The sequence below is a fragment of the Heliangelus exortis genome, chromosome 3 (genome assembly GCF_036169615.1).
Source record: "Heliangelus exortis chromosome 3, bHelExo1.hap1, whole genome shotgun sequence".
Lineage (NCBI taxonomy): Eukaryota > Metazoa > Chordata > Aves > Apodiformes > Trochilidae > Heliangelus > Heliangelus exortis.
In genome coordinates, this window is record NC_092424.1 from 63,586,317 (window position 1) to 63,610,946 (window position 24,630).

Below are 24,630 nucleotides of genomic sequence, written 5' to 3' on the forward strand. Positions count from 1 at the left end.
GAGCATATTATATAGTAGGGAATATCTCTTTGGAGAATTTGGGTCAGCTGTCCCAGCTCTGTCCCCTCCTAACCTCTTCACAGCTTAGTGGGGACGGACAGAGTAGGAGAAAGAGGAAGCCTGGATGATTTGCAACCACTGCTCAACAATATCCAAGACATTAGTATGTTAACAATGCTTAAACCACAAACACAGCACCATCCAGGCTGCCGTGAAGAAAATTAACTCCATCCTAGCTAGGGTTTAGAGAGATTAAGAGCAGAGATAAATGTAAAATTAAGTAACAGAAATAATAAGCAATGAGTTGCTTAGATATTCCTCATGCAGACAAAATGGTTGTATAAAATCAGTAACCAAGGGAGCATGGAGTGTTATGAGTTGAGAGCAAATATAGAAACAAATTCTGTTAAATAATACACATACAAAAAAAGGAAGATGACATTATAGACCTATAGTTCTAACTGTGTGATCCTTTTCTAAGATACTACTTATCAAAATCATCTTGACAGCTTTTTCTGCTAGACTCTTTATCCCCTTTTACTTTTCTGCAGGGGCCATGGCTTGGCTTGCTATGTGTTTCCACAACGTTTAGCAAAGACTCTGGTCTCATCCTAACTATGACTTCAGTTGGTAATACCATTACATGAATCAATGCCCATACATCAAGCTTATAAAAAAAAAATCTAGTTTTCCCAGCTGGCTGACTGGAGCCTCAAGTTTCATCTCCTCTACTGCAGGGTGATTCATTTCTGACTAATAACTTGCTCATGACACTATCATGTGGGTCAGCTCCATCGTGATTTTCTCCTCTCCTCCTCCTCCTCTCCTAACTCACCTGCTGTTCCTGAGATTTTTGAATTAGCAGAGGCTTCTGGTTTCAGACAAGCTATGCACCGAGTCCTCTGTACCACTTGTATTTACTAACTTACAGAAATGCTGCATTAGGATTCCTGCACAGTTACCAGCAGGTGATGTTATTCACTCTTCTTTCACAGAAAGGGGAGATGGAAATGACCTACTAGGTCATCTAATTCTTCCCTCTGGCAATGCAGAATAATTCCTTATAGAATATCTTTAAGTGCTTTATCCAGTTTAGTTTTAAATGTCTGTAGTAACTAGGCCTCCATCAATTCCCACAGAAGATTATTCTACAACCTAATAGATCTCACAGTTAAGAAGTGCTTCATTCCAGTCTGCCTAAATTTTCCCTTGCTTAATTTTATCCCATTACTCAGCGTTACATTCTCTTGTGACACCCAAATATAGTCTTTCTAACCTCAGGGCCCAATTCTCTACTGTCTCATGTGTTATATTGCCACTTACATTTACATTCAGGAAGTAGCTTTAAAACTGAGAAGAGGAATGGCAAGTTGAGCTTCACACACTGGGAGCAACACGGAACATAAAAACCTTGCAACGTGGAACACAGACTATAGCCACGCATCACCTGTGTACAATGCACAGGAGAGTCTGGAACTTGCATGTCCATTAGGTGTCCTAACTGGAGGAAGAACAGAAAAAATATCACTCTAGTTATTTACAAATTAAGGATATTCTTCACAGAGAGAAATGAAGTATTCGGAAAGAGGTAACCTTGTTATTGTAGATACTAAGTACTTTCACAGAAAAAGAAAATATTCTGGCTACTGTGGCTGTCTTTAATCTAGTAGGAAGAGTTCAACAAGAATGAATCACTGGGAGCTAAAGCTAACTGACTTCAGGCTGAAAATGAGGTACATGTTCTTAACACTAAGTGTGATAAACTAGCACAGCATTGGGTTGATATTGCTTTCCTTGATGTCTGCAGAAGATTATTGTTTACCTAATGGAAGATACACATCAGCTGAAAAGGTGGCTAATTGAAATATAGGAGTCTGACATCAAAGTGTCAGACTAGATAACCTGGTGGTGTGTTCTAGCCTTGAACATTATGGAGGTAATATCCTCAGAGACACACATGATAAGTTAAAAGACAAGGCAATGGGAAGTCAGTTCAGGAAATACAGCTGAAGACAACTGTCTTGCAGGTTCTTTGGAAGAACTGGAATTCCTTTCTATATTATTTTTATAAGCCTTTGTAAGCAGAACACTTGACTTGTAGTCATCCTCTAAATATTCAGCTTTTTGTGGAAAACTGCTTTTCTCATTGATATTCCCAAAAATCATCCAGAGATAGATATAGCTGTTTAGTCAGATTGTATCTCCCCAAACAGGTAAAACAGAAGAATAAAACCTAGGTTCACAGTGAAGGATGAGGAAAAACATCTGGCAGAGCAGAGATTCAAACACAGCACAGAAGCAATTTTCATGGTCTCCATGTGACGGTCTGTTAAGGGAGTCTGCTCCTGAAACAAGACAAAAGGCAGCTCAAGTCTGTCCTTCATTGCAAGTTTCAAAGTAGCAAGTGGACTTTGAATTCTATGTTCTGTTGTCAGCAGTGATTGACACTCAGATTTCAAAGAAAACCTCTAGAATAGGTGGTGGTGAATATTTGCTTACTGTGGTGCCTGCTCTGTTGATGAAATTTTAGCAGCAGATGAATAGGCACCTTTCAGTGTATCCTCTACTAAGTCTTGTGAGTTGAGAGCTTTCAAGGCTATGCTGAGTATTGGTCAGCCCAGAGCTGTTTCTTTATGTTGGTTTGTTTCTCTCTTTGCACAAAGCAGCGAATGATGCAAGAAAGGAAAATGGTGAATAGTGGTAGTAAGATCTAGTTGAGAAATAATAAAAAAAGATCAAGCCTTTAATAAATACAGAGAAAAAGGAGGAGGCTTGGGCTTGTGATACAAATTCACTTTTTCATGAGCTGGCAAGAGAATCGTCCTTCAGCAAAGCAGCAAATCAGAAGAGTCATTTTAGTGTCTGATAGACAATCTCTTCTGATGCTGCATTGTCAGTCTTGTAAAGAAACTTTTGTGGAAATGCAGTCATAGAAATAATGAATCTTGAAGGTGATACATATTAAATCTAAAGACCACACAGGTAACCAAATAATCAGTTTGCCTTTGGACTTCCAGATATTTAGAATGAAGTACACATGCTGTGCAAGCAGCTGGGTGGCACAGCTTTAATTAAAGAATGCATTTATTGCATCAACCCTCTTTATATTGGTCTGGGGATTAATGTAATGTTTATTTTTCCAGTCACATCCAGAAATAACAGGATTAGAATAGGCCTATGACTCAAACAACAGAAAGTTAATCTTTTTAATGAAGGAAAACAGTTCTGTGCCCTCAAAATAAGATGCACATCTGAGTAAGCAGGCCTGATATTTAGGAAAATTATTATATGTGAAACATCCATGCACCTATGCACCATGCACAAATCAGGCAGGTTACACTGGTGTGCCAATGCAGCGCTATATATTTTCTTCTGTCAGTCACCTGACAAGTTGAAGGCTTGACCCACAGCTAAATAAACTTAGGAATCTTCATATATTTGGACCAAGCTGATTTTTTTTTTTTCATTTAGCTTTACACTTAAGAAGAAAGAGTAGTTGGTTTTTTTGTTGTTTTTTTTTTTTTTTTTTTTTTTCTTGACCTTGAAATGAAGCTTAAAGAGCTTTTACTGAACACAATAAAGGAGAAGATTTCATGTGACTTGTTTCAAAGTATCATTGTCTTTTGGATGCCTTTCCCCTGTAAAAGCTTATAGAGGTATTCTTGACTTATAATGGGACATTCTTTACACTTTACTCTTAGTTACAATTGTATAACCTTTTAGTAAATGTTCCCAATGGCCATGCTTGTTCTCTTGATCTGTTTTTCAAGAAGCGGAGCCAATTTTGTGGCTTTTCCATATGTAACTCTGAGAGACTAAGTCAGATAAAGTGTTATGGAATGATTAGGATAATAGAATGGGCAGATACTGTTAAACAGAAGGACCATCCATAGCTGCACTTGTAAGTGCTGTAGCACCATATTATATTGATTTTTAGCTTGATTCTGCATGAAGTTGCGTTCTCATAGATTTTGCTTCAGTCACAAAAGTGTATTTAGAGCCTATAAAGATGAACAGATGGACATTACATACTTCAAGATCCCCCTTTTCATAAAGTGAGAATGCTGACTGCTTCTGTGTTCAGAAGAACAAAAATTACTTTCATCATAGTGATAATGTCTACAGATACCATATCTACATCCATCTATGCAACAAGAAGAAAGAGATTTAAATGTTTAGGAAGTAGAGAAAGAGATATCACAAGGACACATAGCACATATACAGTTATCAAGGTCTATTCTGACTGTAACAAAAAAAAATCCTTTTGTGAATCACTCAAGAAGTATTGCCTATGAGCTTTCCTGAGAAAACTGTAGAGACAATATATCTCCCATGTTCTTTCATGAAAAGGCAAAAAATGCTGGAGGATGTTTTCAGCAGTTACAATGTTTACACTGATTGAAATGCTGTTTATTCCAGAAAAAAGATTTGAGTCTTAAATTTTATGAATTAATGTCATTACCTACATTTGTTACACAAAAAGGCACTACCTTTTCCCTCAATGTCTGCAGCTTGTGTAATTAATTAAACTTACAGCTTCCTATATGATGACCAAGCTCATCATGCTCCGGTTTTGCTATTTTAAACAATTTCTGATGAATGTAGAAGGCAAAGGAACATGTTTCCACCTGCTCTGCAGTGGGGGAGACTGAATCCACTTCAGCAATTACAAAATAGAGGGAAAAGAGCAATTAGTGGAAACATGATTCACTGGTACATTTGAAGTTGGCCATTCTTAAAGTGCAGGCTGTTTCTTACTACAAGCACAGCTGAATCACTTCTTTACTCACATCTCCCTCTACTTGTGTTTTTTTGTGGTTTTTTGGTTGGTTGGTTTGGGTTTTTTTATTGTTGGGATTTTTTTGGGGGGGAGGGGTTGTGGGTTTTTTGGTTGGTTGGTTGGTTGTTTTGTTATTGTTTTTAATTCTGTAGAGTGAACTTTTAAAATTATCTTGGAAAATGCTTTTGAGGTACCATTTAGTATTCCAACTATGCACATTACCACATAACTTTCTAGAAAGCTCTGTGGACTGGGCTACTACTTGTCTCTGAGGATACCCTGGGGCTTGCAGGCGTTGGCTGAGCAGAAGACAGAGGTCCTTTAAAAGGTGAAGGATATGGTGGTGGGAGGAGACAGTGCAATAGGGAAGAAAGACATGCAAGGGCTGTTGAGCATAAGGGACTTGGAGACACCAAAGAAATGAAGAAATTATCAAAAAACCTGCTATTATGACTGGAGAGAAACTAGAGATGATGGTAAGGAAAGAGCAGAAGGCTAGGCCTGAAAATTTTTCTTGTTTCAATGGAAAATGATCTGTCAAAATTTTAGAGAACTATCAAGCAATTTTCTATCGTAATCAACAACAGAAAAATGTTAGCTAGTTAGTTCATTTTTCATAGTCCTGAACTCACCAAACCCCTTTGTATCCCAGAATTTTTTCTTACAGTCCAGTCTGATGCTACTTGAGGAAATCTGATTTTATCTTTCAAATGCGCCACTTCCTCCCATTTTTACCCAGCAACAGAAACATTATCTGCAGTTTTCCCTCCTTTTGTGTCATGGTGCCCAGAGAGTTTGAAATGCAAACTCTCCAATCTGCAGTTGAAGGCTTACTGGCCTCTGACAATAAATTTCTCTGTTATTCTCAAGTTTTTCCCCAAGAAAGCTAGTTAACTCTGGTAGGGGAGTTGGCTACTGTCACCAAGTGGGTCAGAGAACAGCAGCAATGGTGCAGGACCTTGCTCTTCCTCATGCACATCTTCAGTCTCACTGGTGCAGTGAGATGTTTTTCTTATCACCAAGAAATGATATTTTGGAAAGGCAAGAGGATTTTTTGTCAGTAGTTGTCACAGAGCATATGGCAATATCATGCTCAGTGATTAAGACAGAACAAAACTGAGTGTTGGTCCAAACACAGAATTTTCCATGTGAGAGAAATGTTGGCATTTTTGAACAGTTCTTTCTATGCCACTGCCAAATTTTAGAGTTTTGGAAAAGTATGTTAAAAATCGAATCTTACATTTCTATGACTAGTTTTGAGAAGCTTCCTAGATTTTAGGCCCACTGACAAGACAAAACAGCATTGTTTTAATTTCATGTAATATAAAGTTTTAAAAATCTTAATTGTAAAATAGAGATATTAGAATAGAAAGTGTAGGCACTCTGATCAAATGTCCCTATATGTGGGCATGTGACATTTAAGAAGTGACTGAAATAAAAATAAAAATTACTCTCAAAAGCTTTGAGATGTTGTTAAGATGATAATTACTTAATTCATGCCATACAATTACCAAAGTAGTATAAATTCAAAAGCAACTGACTAAGAAATACTTAAAGACAGTTCAGAATTGAACATTTTTCTGAATGTGAGAATATTAATTACATTTCATGTTATTTTGTGGAAATATTTTTTAAGAAATGCTAAACCCCGGTATTTTTTAATAGGAGGTTTGAAAATGCTTGTTTAATTAGTACATGTTCAATCTCAGGTAATTTTTCAAATTGATCACCTATCTGCTCTTTTACCACTGTAAATCACATTAGCTTCAAATCTTGCTACTTAATAAATTGTTTTTAAATTCTGGTACATCTGCTAGCTTGGGAGCAGACTGTACTGAGACTCGTCTCTAGGCGGCTTTAATTATGTTTTTCATTCACATGATGGAAATTCTCAACCACCAGATGCCACCTGCTATCATTTTTATTTCCACTCATGTGAACTCTTGCTTAGGGCAGTAAAGGGAACAGGAGCTGCTGTACTTGTAATGTGCATTGTCTTAAAAGCTGTTCTGTTGTATTGCATTTGCAAAACCAGAACCAAACTCCCAAAGTGTGCTCTCAGTTGTGCTTTGGCCGACACTAACAGGCTGAACCCCTTTTTTGTTTGTTTGTTGGATTTGTTTTGGGTTTGGGTTTTTTTCTTTTGTTTTGTTTTTTTTTTTTTCCTGGAGAACCAGCACAATTTTTACTTCAAGATATTGGAAAATAATTTTTCTGCCTCTTCTCCTTTTCTCCTCCTACTTTTAATAGCAAGCCAAATGTAATACCTTTAATACCTACACCAAAATAAATGGTAAGAGCTGGGCAATGAGACAACATTTCTATAAGTTGTATTAGAAAGGGTCCTTATTTGAGTGAGTTGTAGAGCTATGGTCAAGCTGTGTGGAGCATTCTCATCATGCAACTTCTTTTCTGTGAGTCTTTGTAAATCATTGCCCAATCAGTGGGGTGTGATTAAATCCATTCTACCAAGTGATCATGAGCTAAAAGACAGAGAAGCAAAATGGTCAATGTTAACTGAGGCTTAGTGTGACAATTCCTCCTTTAATAACTACTGTATATTTTAAATATTTCTTGAGTTTTTGATTCAGTGAATCATGGCATTCAGAGCCATCAAGTAATCCCCTTGATTCTTGGTGCTTAGTCCAGACCAGCCAGTGCAGAGGAATCTTGGCATCCTTAGCATCCTTAACTTAGCAAAGGCTGTACAATGTTTGATTAGGATATTAGATACCGTACTGTTTGGACACTGTGGCTGCCAACTGAAGCTGCAGTTTCTATTTATTCATTTAATATTGCTGTCATGGTGTTTGGTAAGTTTCCAAAGAGAAATATTGGTTTAAATACAACATATAAAACGCTGCTCCCAATAACTAAAGTGTTTTAGGCAGCTCTTTTAAGTAGTGCACTGTTGGCAAAGCTATTGATATCTGAAAAAAGTTTTTCATTTAAGGTTTTTCTATATGCTTATATGTATTTGAGTGAGAGATTTCAAGGAATAAAAAGGACAGAGAATTCTTTCAAGAGCCTACAATTTATTTCCCAGGACTTCTTTTTATATATAAAATCATAGGTTGTATAGAACTGCTGCTCTGAAATGTACAATGCACAGTGTTATTGTAAATCTATTTCCTAAAAAAAAAAAAAAAAAAAAGTGCAAAAGTTTTGTGAACCCCAGATACAGTATTCACTTCAGAAAAGTGGTTGAAATAATCCATTTTGGAAGTTATTTTGGAAGTTTGTTTAAACTCAAAACAACCACACTCTGTTTTAGAGCACTGGGGTATCCTTGTCTAGTGGCTCATTACTAACCTCCTAGGGACACACTGGCATGAATGGCCCTATATAAGCTTAGAGGGAGTTGTTTTTTTCTTGCCCTATGAGTAGTTTAGATGTCATTTGCAGCTACTGTGTACTGCTAATTTACTTCAAAGGAATGCTGATTGAGGCCTGAAGAAAAGGTCCAGTTATGTGCTAAAAAGAGGTGAAAGAATAAAGTACTGCTTTGCTGTTTCACTGAGATACATCTGTGCTGGCTGCCAGATGTTCAGTTCCTAGTTTGAATTCAGAAATTATAAGATAAGAACAGATAAGAACAAAGACCATTTTAGTTCAAATATTTGGTGTTTTTTCACAAAATATTAAGGAAAAAGTTTTACTGTAGTGCAATCTTTTTCAAGACCCAGTAAAAAAGAACATCTTCACTCACTCTGGAAGAGGGTGGAGCTTGTATAGCCATGCTTGCAGAATAAAAATGTCTTCAAATATCTCCTGAGAATAACTGTAAAAAGAAAGGGCTAGTTCACAGTCCTCCACAGAGGATGAGTTATTTAACTATTTCCTAGCCTTTTAAAGTCCATTACAGATGTTTCTGAGAAAGCCCATGCCTAGGGTTTTGAGAGGTATCTAAAAACTTTAGATGCTCAGTATTTGGGTGATTTCACAAGCCCTTTAAGAAGACCTGAATATCAAAAATGTCCACAGCAACCTCTGAAAAACTGACTGCTGCAGATTGGTCATGTAATTACCAGAAGCATCAGATTTTGAAGTCTAGTCCTCTATAGTAAGTCCACTAGAGGTTGTATTTCTGTGTTGCTTTACATTGTTGTTGAAGTGGGCTTGAAAATAAAACACATTTCTTACTGCTGGATATCAACTAATTCTATCACCAATACCAAGGACAGTCACAGTGCTTTGGATCATGTTCAAGGCTGCTAGAGCACCCAGAGTGGTGTTCATGTATTATATGGGTGCTATTGAAGTGCCACGTGGCTTACAGGAAGTGTGGGTGGCATTCACATGTCATACAATTGCCTTTCTGGGTACCAGACTTCAGATATAAAGTTTTAAAGAGAAAATAGCCTAAACCTGGAGATTATACAGCCTAGGCGGATCGGCAGAGATGCATTAAGAGTATATGTTGCCTAACACAAGTGTTTGAAAAAAAAGCTGATTTCTTCTGGACATTCCTCTTCTTAAATAACAAAAAAAATCCCAGACCTATTAAGAGGCCAGACACCTTGCTGCTGCTATATTTAAGAAAAAGACATAATGACTACAAAACCCTGACTACAAAACCCCCACACTCACATAGTTAAAAGTCATACCCTAGACATGTAAAAAAAACCAAAGCCAATTGAAGCAAAATGCTCATTGACTTTCATTACACTAATATAACTCATTATTCAATTATTTCCATATTATTTTCCTTTAAGTTGTTTAGTTACTTGCTATTTTTGCCATTCAGCAGATAACTCAATTTAGGGACACCAGAAGACCTGATATATTTTTCCCTCCCTCTGTGAGATAAACTTAGGTAATTTATTTCATTCAAGTGTGACATGTCTAGATGTTAGGGCTCCATACCTTCAAAAGAACCTCTATAGCTCAGGGCTCAAATTGTATGGCTTAAAAAAAAATGCTAAAAAAACCCCCATAACATAAGATTTTCATCCTGGAAAAATTGTCCAGATGTTTACTCAGACTTGACATGCTTTGTGTTTCAGATACTGGAAAAACATGTTGATTTTTTTAACATAAACTGTTACTCTAAGATATATTAAAATATGTCGTCCTAATAAATGATGACTTCTATGAAAAAAGAAAGAAAGAACTTGAGGGCTTTAACCAGTCGGTTGTTGTAAATGATGCTGCCAATTTATTTATCTTTTTATAACCTCCAGCAATAGAAGTTTATTGTAATAAATGATTCATATTACTTCCATATATACCTTTTTAAATTTCCATATCTGGCAACTAAGAGGCACTTCTTCAAGGCTTCAATAGACTCCTTAGCTAGATAACGTGGCTGAAAGCTGCCTCATGATTAATTTCATCTAAATGTGGTAATTATCATGCTTTGAAGTAATGCCTGCAAAACATACTTTTCACAGAGAGTTAGGGGAAGCAGAAGATTAACCTAGAAACTTTTCAGTTCAGAGCAACATATCACCCAAACAGAAATGCACTTTTCCCTGAATTTTTCAAGAATTTTTATTAGACTACTTGGCAGTCATTTGCATTAGCTTATCTCATATCAATTTCTTCACAGTGATTTAGAGAGCAAAAGAAACGGAAGCAAGTTTTTATTATTATGAGTAGAGGAATAGTCTTGGTTTTGTAAGCTACTTTTTGCACATTCTGTCCTGAAGTATTTCTCACATTAGTGTTTAAGACCACTATTAATTTAACAGTCATCTGTGTTATGAACATAAACATTATCCTTCCTACATTCTAGGCACACCATATATTATTAGAACAATCCTGGCTCAGCTAGTCAGTGTAAACCATAGTAACTAAATCACATGTTGACTTTTGCATATTACAATTTCAAAATTCACAAAAAATGTTCATTTTCACACAGGTTTTGCTGCATTTACACTTAAATTAGAGAAACTGTACCATGAAACAGAAGTGAACTGATTCACATCATCATGCAAATATGCTTTGCAGCAAATACCTTTATTTCACTTCTAAAGCACACACTGCAGTTTTCTCTCTGTCTATACGTTTCCTATGTTTTTATGCATGTTTTTTTTATCTTGCAGATAAAAAAGAAGCTGCTGTGTCCAAAGAACTCAAAAGTAAGAAATTACTGTGCCATAGGTTATGATTACTTTTATATGTCAACAACTTTTAAACAGCATGTTTCATTAATCCAAAATAATACTTATTTAATTCTTGAAAATACAGAGGAGTGGCTACATAATTTATAGTTGAAAAATTACATGTTTTGACTTCTGCTGGCTCCTACTTTCTAAATCCATTCTTTTCCTGATTCTAATTCTAAGCTCCCCTTTGTGACTGACAGTTTTGCCTTCTCTTTTGTATCACTGTCTTCAAAAACAAAGGTTTCTTGGGGAAGGAAATGTTACATGAGTTCTCTGATGAACATGCTCTCAGTGGCAGCACTTTTGGTAAATGGTCTGAGAAGACTGAGGATCACCAAATTTACTGCCACAAACGGAATACAAGAACCTTGTCTAACTGGTTACCTCAGATTCAGAAATAGATTTCTAAAGCAGAAGAAAGGTAGAGTCTGAGCTCTTCTGCATAAATCACAGCAAAATGCTCTGAGAATATTGTATTTTTAGCAAAGGAATTCTTACCACTTCCTTTTCTACAAATCTGCAAGCATCAATGCCTCAACTCAGTAAGGAAAAGAAGGCAGCTTCACCAGCAAGACCTGCTCATAGCTCTGTTCTGAAAGTATGATCTTTATATAAAGATTAGGAAAGCCATGGGGCTTTGAACTCTTAAATTCATTATTAAGAATGCACTGAGATTAAGAATCCCATCTCCATATATGATCTTTCCAGACCTATAAGGCAGAAGAATCCCCCACCATTCTCAGTTTTACAGGAACTTAGTTAAAGGTTTCTTTCAGTAATGAAGAAAAGATTGTGCACTGATTTCCTACTCAAGTTTTGAGGAAACATGGAACAAAAGATTCAGTGGCCTAACTCTACAAGTAATGTTCTGCTGGTGAAATAACTGCCCTCTTACAAGCACATCTTAAGGAATGTATTGATTTGGGCACATGATTACTCTCACAGAAGAACTCACCAGCAGCTGTCATGGCAAAAATTCCCAGCTACATCACATGAGTGAAATTTGCAGGGTGAAATTTTCAACTGAAGTGTGTTCATATAAAGATGCAGAGCCATTAGCACTGAAATGATTTGTGAATGATGAGCTAAAAAACATATGGTTCCAAAAGCAAGTTTAAAACATTTGGCACTCTTGTTTCAATGTTACTGAAAATTTAAACAAATGACTAATTTACAAAAGCTTTTTGGCAAAAATATCCTTAATTTTAATTTTTTTCCTTAATAGAAATAATTTTAGTTGCTCAGAAACTAAACATTGCAAGTGACAATAAAACCTTGGTAGAAAAAGTATTCTAGCTTAATTTTTTTTCACAATTATGAGTAAAAAAGCAAAAAAATATTACTGGCTAGCAAGTGCTAGCTGAGAGCTTAGAAGGGAATAAATGCAGGAGTTCTACAGCTTTCTATTAAGTCCATCTTGCCACTTAGAATATGCATGTTGTATCTTCTGCTGCTTCTACAAGAACAGGGACTCAGGAAATTAATACTAAATATACTCTTCCTCAAGGTCTTCTCCATATTTCCATGCAGGAGGGGTGATCGCTCCAAGTAATTACAATGCTGTGATAATAATTAAGTTAGAATATAATTATCTACTGCAGATTTTTACATGGATGGAAACCAAACAATCCCACACATGCAAACTATATTTTGTTTTCATTCTGTTTGACAAGACAATTTGATGCATCTTTTATGAACTTCTCAAAAGACTGGAGGGGAAGAACTCAAAATTACATTCCTGATATAGCCGTATTTTTTCTTTCTAATAACACTGTGACAGATGTGAAGGATTAACTAGCATTTTTTTTGGCATTCTGTAATTCAGAACATGATTAAAATGATTAATTATTTCCTCTCACTGTGCGGAAATGTGAATTTTAAGCTAGAGGATCTTCTACTTGATATAAAAATCCATTATGAAACTTGGAGGAATTTATGGATATTTGTTAAATTATCATAGTTTAAGTACAATCTGGCTTAGTAGTTCCTGAGGATAAAAATGATTAACTAAACACTAGAAGAGAGTAAATAAACGTGATAAGCTAGTTTGGTTCTTCCATCCAGGGCTGAGTTTCTCCAAGTCTGCTTGGATAACTAAATACCCCTCATGATTTTGACCTTCATTTTGCAAGGAAATGTTGTGCTTCAGCAAAGAGAATAGTGCAGATGTTTAATCACATAAACAAGAATTAAGCAGCCTGAGGGGCCCGCTTTCTCTGCTAGGAGAACCCAGCAGTTGCTCTTTCAAGTGCAGGATCCAGCATGAAGTTGTTCTAACACTCCTCCATTCTTCAGGATGGGAAGAGATTGTGAATGTGTTTTGCAGAAGTTGCCTGGTTTTACCTTTTTGCAGCAGGGAGATATTTAGGTTAGAGCAAAGGATGGCACCTTGCACAGTTGTGGGACAACTCAAGAGGCTGCCCTAGGACCTTCTGCTATCACAGCTACATCATCCAAAGTGGGGGCTCCCAGCCCACAGCTGCAGCCTGATCTCCTACAAACCTTTTTTTGCCAATGGATATTGAAATACTAGACAGAAAGAACTCTGAGAAACGATACATTGCCTTCCAATAAGAAACTGCTAAGCCTTCAGCTGCCTATTGTGTTGATGCCTTTGAATATATGGAAGGTAACTCAGCTCTCTTCCCCTTGGATAATCTCTGTCTAACTCTTCATTGAAGAAATCCTGTACCTCACTGGAAAATTTTCCTCAGGTTTCTGAGGGTGTTTTTTGTTTGGTTGGTTTGTTTGGTTGTTTTTTGTTCTTGTTTGTCTGGGTTTTTTTAATACAATACTCTATAGTAATTAGTTTAATTTTTGTTTGTTTGTTTTCTTTTTTAAGACCCAGCAAAACCTCCTACAGCCAAATCAGACACCAAAAAAGCAGCAGCACCAGGTAAAGGAGTAAAATGTTCGCTTGCAGTGTGGTGTTTCCTTGAGCCAGTATATTGCATCATAGCACCATCTGCTGGATTACAAACAAAGCCACTGTTTTATTTGTTGGTTCGTTGTTTTGGGATATTTTTTACTATTTGGTCGAAATTATAGCAAAGATTTTGCACACAGGTTAAGAACAAAAGCGTTTTGGATTGATCTCTAACTTTTTTCCCCTCTCATGGCATCTATGATGTGCCATATTCGGTTATTCTACAGGGCTTGAGATCACAAGTTGAATCTGAATGTAAAGACATTTACAAAATGCAAGATTTAAAAAGCAGTAATTACAGAAATTCATTTGTATTTAAACTGTATTTCAGTCCTTCAAGAAGGGATTCTGATTTTTCAAAGTGGTTATCTCACAGTAGGCAAGATATTATACCTATAATGAATAACAAGCAAAATATTCACGATATTTTTAGATTTGTAACATTTAATTATTATTTTTTAATTTTAGATGAACAAAAAAATCCCCATTAACTCTCATCTGAAATTGCAATCATTATGGAAGTGTAATATTATTCTACTCTCCAGTAAGGCAGTCCATGTGCCTGGGGCTGGCATTGCAGGGGTGATCAGCCCACTGCCTCTGCTGCTTTTCTATTCCAGCTGATCCCACTGTGTGTGGCTGTATGGACACACAAGGATCTTTTTCTTTAGGAATGTTTTCTGGATGCCTTTCTCTAATCCAGACCTTTCCAGTGGTCTGTCATCCCAGAAATCTCCACTGAATGCAGAAATAATAATTTAACATCAACAGGACAGACTGGGTATTGGTCAAGGATCACTACAAGCCAGAAACATCTCTGGTTGCCTCTGCCACAAAACTTATAGCCAGGAACTGCAGTGTCTGTAGGCTATCCTGGGGCATATGGTACAGCTGTGCTGGGTGAAGCTGGCCTAAGAGGCAGGATTTCTCCACCAGTGCTCCCGGTCCTTGACTGCTTTATGTATTTGAAGCTGTGTTTAATTGTGCTAACACAGAGTCAACCACACCATTGCCACGGCTTAGTGCTAAAAACTGTCCTAGAAATATGTGTGTGTGCTCAGTCTGGCAAGAGAGATGCTTTAAGAAATTATCAGTTACAGGGATATAAATGTTTGTGGAGCCAGTACTACTGAAATGATTCAAAGTGTGTTGGATAGCGAGACCCTTAGAGGTCTCAACAGTACACTGCAGAAATCGTTATGTTAGAACCATATGCTTATAATTAATTCATTCCACCTGCTTGCATCCAATATTTGTGTTAGTTTTTGAAAATTATTCCAATGAATCTGCTTGTTGGCAAGAATGGTGGTGACAGTAATCTGCTTAAGATAAAGAGAAGGGGGGAAATTGGCATTGATTATGCTGAAAAAAATAAAATTAGTTTGTTCTCACACATTTCTAAATAACTAGCATGCCTTAAAAGTGATAAAGAGCAATAGGCTTTGACTTCTACATTTTTGTTTCCCTTCCCCAAATGGCACTGTTATCTGAAAATTAATTTACCCCCAGAATAATTCACCATGGCAAAATATTAAATATGCTTGTTTGGCAACACGAGAACTAGACTTCTACCTATTAGTGCAGTAAATTAAATATATTATCCAATTTCATATTTCATTTTCTTCCATATATCTTATTACATCATTACATCGCAACCTGTACCCCAGAATGCCCAAAGCTGAAGATTTAGAGCTATTGACAGATTGAACAGACTGAGGGCACAGCTGGTCATCTTCCACTGCTTCTACATCACATATGTTCATGGTCCTAATGTCACTGGTGAAGAAAACTCTGCTTAACACACTGTGTACTATTTTTAGGTCCATATATAATTTTTTTTTTGGAGAAAGCAAAGAAACTGAGTGTGAAATTTGGAAACCTATCAAGAAACTGATGGCTGCTCTAGGAAATCAGCCTCAATGCATATCTTTTCCTTGATTTTCAAAGTGGATATTATTTAGTGTAGTGTTTTCTCCCACTGGAAAAAAACCTCTCTGGCATGCAGACGAATCTGGGCTGGAGAGCGTATCATTGGGCTTTAAAACAGAATAGTTTCATTGATACATATACAAATGGTACTGTCCTGAAGGGAGAAACCAGAGTTGAATATATTTCAATACTCTCTTCTTCAGTTGTCTTTGATGTCCCCACTTCAAACCCAGCCACTGTTTCATCTTCTTCCACCACAGTGCATCACCTCTTCAGCTGTGCCAGCAGGACAGCTCTGAGAGTGACCTGCCTTATAAATTAGTTCCCTATCACTTTTCCCCAAGGATGGGCACAGTTTTCTTTCTCAGGGTTTCCTCAGGCACCCCATGTGTGCCAGGGCCCAGGTGTTCTCAGAGGGTTTCTCAAGGGTGTAGGTGCCAAGCATCTGTCAACTCCTGTTGACCTCTGTTAGGTCTGGGTTGGGAACCAACCACAGACACATCACACCTCAGCTTGGTAAGCTTGCTGGGTCTGTTTTGGCATTGGGAGGAAACTAAGTACGTGGCAGAGCCCAGGCAGGGAAAGGGGGCAAAGGCTCAAAACACAGAGGCAGCATTGGCAGACAAATTAACAGAAGGGTGGCTGGGTTCCTGGCTGGGTTCAGCTTTGAGCCCCTCTCATGGGATAGCCGGGATAGCCTCATATTATAGGCAATGCTCCTGCACCTTCTTTAAGCACTTTAAGCACTTTCCCAAGGTAGCCCTTTTCCCTGATGATATGACTAATCTAAATATCAGATCTAATTGTTTGCAACCTTGCAAAAATTAAATCCTAATTGCAGTTTAGGATTTCCCTGGAACAGTATTGCAATTTTAATTTAATTTTACAGTGTATTTAACGTGTCATACTGTTACTTAACTTCCTAATTATTGATTTTCAATTCCTAATTTTTTCCATCTTCCTCTCCACACACATGAAAAAAAAAACTTATTCATTACGCTCCTTGGGTTCATAATACAAACTCTTTTTTGAGCATCATTTCACCTTTGAAAACCTGTGAAAGTTAGTTTGGACCCAGAAAGAATAAAATAGGTAAGACAGACAAGTAGCCAGTTTTAAGTGTTCCAGTGTCAGACATATTCAGTCTCTCAAACTGACTCTGTCAGCTGTGATGGAATTCCTACTGTTTTATTAACCTCTGATTTTTCTATTGTTGGTTAGAAGTAGAAAATGAGGGAACACAGACTATAGTGAAAAAAAAAATTTTTTTATGTTTTAGGGATGGTTTAAGAGGTTGATCACTGCCTAATGCAGGAATAACAGTTCAACTGGTGATCGGAAATATTCACTTGACAGACAAGCTATTTTAATTCTTGGTTCAAGGTGAACAGCAACTGAAATGGCAGTAGGGAAGATTCTTTGTACTTGCCATATGGTATACTTTGAGCTATTCTACTTGAAAAAAATTACTCAAACTTACAAGCTCAGGTCACCATATATACTTTAAAGGTGAGAAAATTAAGGAAAATTAAGTTAAGGAGCTGAACCCTTTGGTTGTCTTTAAATGATCCCATGTAGGACAGAACTACATAGAAAGAGTGCTGAAAATATGCACATTAGAATAAATATGCACAAAAGAATAATAAAATTCATCCTGTCTATTGAATTCTTTACCAACACAGTAGAAGAGACAAAATTATCACGGATTTTGTTTATAACTTCTCAGACAGGAAACTCTCAAGTCACATGTCAAGGATGTATTTTACTCAAACCACCACATCCCCTTCATCATCTGTCCACCTACATATTCTAATCTTGTGCAGATATATCACCCAAGAGAAGATACATCAAACCCAGAGTAAATTCTCTGTTGCACACCTCCATGTATGTGCATTTGGAAAGAAGAAAGGAGAGGAAAAGCATTCCTCTTTCTCTCTCACCATAAGTGAACATGTCCTTCATAGAAATTCCCATCCAGCACTCCCTTCAGGTTCTTATGTCTGACTGCCTCCATGTGCCCTAAAATTTCTTTTTGTAAGCAGTGACTTTCCCTGATTTTCCTCTCTGCATGTATGTCTGTGGTACAGGTATTACTCTGCAAAGTCTTCTTGTAGCTGGCATACACTGCATAGCTTTTAAGTACCCTCTCCATTTGTCATAATGTAAGCACAGCCACTTTCTGGTCCTATGGTTTAACTCTTCAGGGACCCTTGAAAGGGGTACAGATTGCACGCAGAAGGATAGGCTTTGCCATTTATTGCTGGACAAAATAAATCTTCTTTCAGGTACAATATGAATAAGCAGGGGTTCACAAAATAATGAAACCTTACCTGTATTAATCCTGTTGCTCAGGGTCCTTGGGTATAAGTTCAGGATCATTCTGCGGTCCTTTTGGATCACAGAAGCTTTTCTTTTGGTCAAGGTTAGCATAATTCTTCCTCTCTCTCACCTGAACTCTTTGGGTAGTTAAATATCCTATCTTCTCTGACTTGCTCACTTTCTTTCTGGTTTTAAAGGCAGAGATGAAGGCTCAGCTGTCTTTTCAGAGCTGGTGGAAATTATCTGATCTCAGTCCTTAGCAACATGTGGAACAATAGGAGAAACCGGGTCTTGATCCTCACCTGTTTGTCCCAGAGAGCTTCCATTAGGCCAAGTGAAGCCTCCCAGCTGACTCCACTCCTGGTCTGCCAGGAATGCACTATACCCTCAGCACTTAAAATCTTGCTGCTATTGCTGCTGTCCATCACTTAGCTGCTTTTTAATATCTGCAGGAATCTATGAAGTGGATGGAGACAATTTCCCCAAATCATTCCAACCCACTGACATTTTCATCCCAGCTCAAGTGGGACAAACTATGGCAGACCAGGAGGTCTTAAATAGTCCACAGATTTATGTAATCTGGATCATTATCTTACTCTGAATGGGAAAGAAAAAATCAATTCCTGACATGTCAAAATATATGCCCTCAAAGGGGAAGAATTTTCCAACATTAGAAGGCTTTACAACCTCGAATGCTTTAAGTAGTGGATTTATTTAAATGGAGCATGAAATAGCTTATTTTAGACTAAGCTTTCTAAAATGAAATCCAGGTTTTATTCACAAATTTTTAAAACCTTTTTGTATAAATGGCCTAGAATTTAGGATTTTTTTTGCTACCTTTGCTAGGATGTTGAAATGCTCGCTCTCACAGCCTGGCATACTGCTATTGTATTTTTATGTTTTGTACAGCATCCTCTGTTTCAGGATCATACAGAGTTAAAATAATTTCTTGTACGTCCTTTCATGTCGTAGTGAAGACACTTGCACCAAAAATAGAACCTTGTTTCTTTTGTTATTACCAGGTATTATTAAATGCTGCAGTCTAGTCTATGCAATGCAGCAAAGTACTGTTGTATTGCTAGCAGAAAAATGGCATTACTTTAAGAGCAAGGCAGGGGGAGCAAGTAAACTACAAAAAGAAAATTATCTGATACATGAAAGTACCTATAAGAATAATAAAAGGGGGTCAAAATTAAATGCTGTTTAAGTACAAATCAGAGCCAAAAGGATTATGTTAGTGTCTGCTTTTTATGGAAAATACATTTTCAAGTGCTTTGTTGTGAGGGTGGCAATGTTTCATAGCCCTCAAGTTGTTTCATGATTTAAGTGCACTTTTGGCAAGAATTGGGTACAATTTCAGCAAAGCATTAAACATATCTTCAACTCTACCTTGAGTCAGCAAAGCATTTATGGCAATGTGTAAACTTTCTTGAATCCAGACTATCACGTATACTGTGAACTTGATTACCTTCCTAGACTTCTGCAAGTGAATACCACTTTTGCTTTGCTAGAAAGGGAAGAAATGGGCCTCATATTGATCATTGAGACCATAATGAAAGTAAGACTTGATTTTTAGGGGACCAGTGTTTTGAACTAGAATTTTTTATCTATATATGATTAAAAACATATATATACTATATATATGTATATATTATATACTATATATGTGTATATATTATATTACAAATTTTGATGGTTTTGAATATGGCAAGTGAAAACACTATGCTTCACTGATGTTTCTTAAACACTAATGATTTTATCACATCATCATAGAGATCTAAATCAACTACAGATTTGAAAGTTTCTGTATTAGGGTGTTGGTGTTGCAGCCCAGTATCGTATATATGAAGCATGTCCTCACCCATGCACAATACCACTTCAGTCTGCAGAGTGTCAAATACAATCTGATTTATTTTTTTTCTTTAACAGCTTCATAGAGTGCCCAAATTTGGCATTTTCCATATTTCAGAAACAGTGGTTTCTGGATTTATTTCATGCATACAGCATCATGCATATCATACAGTACATTATCCCAGCATTTTGGGGACTCTTCGAACTGCACACTTTTCTTAGTGCCTTTTGCCGATGTCCTTCTTGATGTTGCCTCTGCAAATACCCCTTGGAGAAGCTACTTGTCCTATTCCATGCACCCAAGGAAGCCTTTAATATTCAATAGCATGTTCATTCATTCACTTGTGCTGTGAGAGAAAATATATCAAGTTTTTGCTCACTGTCTCATCCTACCAGAATCCTTTGGACTAACATCTGTACGAAGCTCTAAGCCAGGAGCTACAGCTAGAGCTCCCGTATTAAGTTAATTACTTCAAATTCAGTTTATTCCTTTAGGATCTCATTGCATTAATTTTTAGGATCTGCTCTCTTGTTAATCTGCATATCATGTTTGTCTAGTGACAAGAAAATCCTAGAAGTGATATGTCTTCAGAGTTTCTGTTCTCTTCCAAAATGTCTGTTCCAGGCTCATACTTTCAATGGGTTACAGCGCTTGAAGCAAAAGTCCTCCCCTTGATAAAGGGATGTGAATTATGAACATGATGAGCAAGTAGGGATGGATGATTATCATCCAAGATACCACCACCCTCAGTGGGTGTGCTCATAACTCACCTACAAAGTTATATTACTCATTTTTCCTCACAATAAGAGACTATTAAGAAAACTTAATTACCTTAACCTTGCATACACACAACGGCCACACCTGATCTCATGCTCAATGATTTGTCATGTTGCTTGTTGCTCTCCTTTGAGAAGCCCCACTTGGAGCAATAACTCCAAGACATAACTCCCTAGAGGTTCTGTTTCAAACAGTTGTGAGTCAACACAGGATTTTTCTAAATCCAATAGTGTCCTTGGACATTGACTAGAAATACTCTGCATCTGAGTAGCTTATTCATCTTAGTCCTCAAAAGACTGGAAGTACTCCTCAGACCCTAATTTAAAAGAAATTTAGTTTAAATATTGTTTCACAGCTAAAGATGTACTGGGAAACACTGGCTCTCTGCATTAAAGAATCACAATATTTTTCAGAAACTTTTTTTTTTTTCCCCAGATAACCCTTATAATGCCTGAGTCACTGTGCCAGAAATCCTGAGGCTAGTGAAGTTAATTTATTCTTAAACAAACTACTTCTAGAAACAGGCATTAAGAACTGATCTTTTCACAAGGGCTCTGTTAATAACATCCAAGGATTTCAGGGAATGATGTTCACAGGTGGTACATTCATTTTGAACACAGGCAGCTCCCTAGTCAGAACTGTAGGATTAACCTAATTTTCTCTTTAAGTATTCTAAATAGAAAAATATTTATATTTCAGTGGTTAATTAGGCATCTCTGGGGTATGACTATATCCACAGTGAATTGGTTCAGTGCCTTCTGATGGGAACCATGAGACCCACACCTTCCGCTTTTCACATGGCAAAAGTGATGAAAGTTTGGGTTTTTTCCTAGGACTGATCAAATGTACTCTAAATTTGCATAAGTATGTGCTTCAAGAGTGTTGACTTGAGAAACTGCTTTGCCTATCATTTGAGTCCTTGAGGAATGTTTTTCATCTAGCAGAGAGGTGCTTTACTAGGCTGGTATGACAGACATGAGAAATCTGCATCTTTTCAATTTCCTTTTTATGGTGGTTCCTTTTTTCTTTATTACCACAACTTTTGCAGAAACTAAGAGAGCATTTCAGACTCTGGTGAGGAAAAAGTACCTATATGTTTCCTGACAGGCAAATTTGTCTTTATACATATATATAAATATATATATATATGTCTCAGAATAATTATACTGGAATCTTTTGGAAAGAAATTGTTTGCTTTCCCTCTGTGTTAGTGCAACTTGATGTTTCAAAAAAAAAAAAAAAAAAAAAAAAAAGATAGACTTTGTGCCTATTCAAATATGGGGAGATAGATCCCATCAGCTTCAAAAAAGCATCAGAGATCTAAGAAAAGGTTTAATAGACTTGAATGAAGTTTTCTAGCAATATGTAATGAAATATGTCCACATAATACAGAAGACCATGTACTGTTAGAGTTATCCAACTTCAGGGTGGGTTTTATTGGTTGTGTATTCCTTCTGGGGAAAAGGCAGAGCCCGATGATTCCTTTAAAAGATAAAGAGGGTTTTACCAAGGCATGACCAGTTCAGCCTCTTCCTCATACTTACTTCAATATCAACACAGAAACATGGTGATTTGGGAAGATTGTGAAAACACAGGTCTCTAGCTTGCCTTTGCTGAGAACTGACCACATTCACCCAAAATCTGACTTCTGTCAGTTTGATGGTGTCTGTCCTACTGCCAGCTTCAGTCATATATCCAAGAAATGTGCTGTATGAAAAGGAGGATAGGGCAAATAGTAAAGGCAAATGTCTGGATAAGTGGCAGTATCTCTATGAACCTCTGTTTCCTGCCTCCGTTTTTTTTTTGTTTTTTTTTTCAAGCAAAACAGCCTAAATATAACCATTCAGGAACAAATGCTTGAGCAAAAGCATAATGCTCTGCAGTAAATCTTTAAATTGTTTTGGTAGATTCTACCTTATTCAGGGATTGTGAGAAGTTTTGATCCTCAGTTTTGATGCCATTGTTTTCAGAATCAATAGATTAGACTGAAAGCACTTGAGCTTCTTACAGGCCTTTTTTTTTTTTCTTTTCATTGCACAATGTTTTTCCCAAATATTTCCCAGCAGAGTAGTAGATTTCCAGTACAAGGATACTGATACAAAAAGGTGTCTTCTGCTTTCTTTTTCTTCACAAAAATGCACAAAAAACCCTGTGTGTTACCCTACAAAAGAAGTACATTTATAGAGGAGCAGGTACTCCTGGAGGAGTAGGTATAAGTAAGGGGTTTCCTTGGTGTATTCTTACTGCAGAAAGAAATATATTTGTTCTGTACATTATCTTCACAAATCAAAGTGCATGGTAGCAGCATGTTTTCCTACATTGATCCAGTTAGTAGAAAATCAGATGTAGCAGAACAAGTACTTCTTGGGATCAGGAGAACTAAAAAGTTCAATTTGACACAAAACTTTCTCATGTACATTATCTCAGGTTTAATAACGTGACTCATCTTCAACAGAAGGGACTAAAGGGACCTTTTCTGTATCTAGCTTCTTATGTTCATAATATTCTTAATAAAGGGGTATCTTGGAGAGCTTTGTCAGCCTGCCTTTTTTAGTTTTAATTAACCAACTTAATATGAAGATCTGAGAAAGGAAATGACAGGTATATAGCCTATAAAACCAATATTATATTATTGTAAGTTCACGCTAACTTTCTACTCTCTAAGGATTTAAGTACTCCAGATACTGCATGCAATATGATAACAGTAGGCTTTAATTAATATAAAAATAGTTTCATTCAAATACCTGTGCCAAAAATTAAACAATGACAGAAAACAGTTTGTATGCAGTTTCTGAGTATAAACAGAATATTGGTTATTTATCACGTGGTGCATACCACAGAACAGTAAATCCACTCGAAATGCCAGTTCTTTAAAACTTTTTCTGAATCCATGTGATTCCACATACAATTCTTATTTTTCTAAACACTTCTTGAACACAAAAGCTTTCTCTGAATTAGGAGACAGCACCTGTGTGCACAGTTGTATATGCAAATTAGGATGGGTTATCAATAATTCTCTCTTGGCACATGGCAGAGGGTCACAGTTTGTGACTACCCATCCTGGTAGTAAAGATGAAAGTGCACCACTGTGAAAGTGCCAGCTCTGCTCAGCACTGTTTGAATTTAGGGAAGAGTGTTTCTTAGTGCTGCAGAGGGAGGTTCAGGTTCTCCTGTGTCTCCCATCTACTCCAGGGGTATGGCACTAGTAATGACATAAAACCCCACATTTATATAGTATTATGGGCATGTTATATGTAACTTTGCTGATTCTCACAAAAAAAAAGAAAAACCATTTGTTCAAAGTGTCAGAGTTTATCCAGATGGTGAAATGTCAAAAAAATCAAGCCTCAGTTCTGTGCATAGTACAAAAATGATATATTATCAGCAAATATTTCCTGAATAAAATAATGTTTTATAGTGTCATATACATAAAAAGATGTTTAAAGATAAAAGAATTACAAACATAATAGCAAATCCAATCCCTAGTGTGTCTACAGTTGGCAATGTCCTTTAATGTGTGCTACTAACTACTCATTAGTAACAAAACAACTAATAAAAAAATTTAAAGAAAGACATTGAAATAAAGCAATGATAACCTGCAACAAAAGGTCTGAACTTCCTTGGAGTTTATGGCTCATATGATGGGACATCTCAGTGAAATCGACTAAAATGTCAGACCAAGAATCAGCTAAAATTTCCTACCCAATCAGATTTCACCAGAAATACTTCATGTAAAATTTTAAGTAGTTGTTTTTTTTATCTTTTCCTCATGTGAAATGATCTTATGCCACCTCCCACAGCCATTAATGACATAAAAATAGTTGTCCAGGGCAATTAAACAAAATATTGCAAGAGAAGAAATATGTACTTTTTTTTTTTTTCTTTTTCAGAGTCACACAAGAAAGAAAAAAATATGGAAACTGGTGAATATTCTCCC

General features: G+C 36.7%; 1 protein-coding gene across 1 annotated transcript in view; it reads left to right on the forward strand.

The window, feature by feature from the left end:
• The window catches only part of TRDN (triadin), a 212,082-nt gene that overhangs the window by 120,774 nt on the left and 66,678 nt on the right, over positions 1 to 24,630 (forward strand). Inside the window, 3 exon segments of the mRNA XM_071742449.1 lie at positions 10,828 to 10,863; positions 13,733 to 13,786; positions 24,584 to 24,616. Of these exon segments, the coding sequence (XP_071598550.1) occupies positions 10,828 to 10,863; positions 13,733 to 13,786; positions 24,584 to 24,616 (123 nt within the window).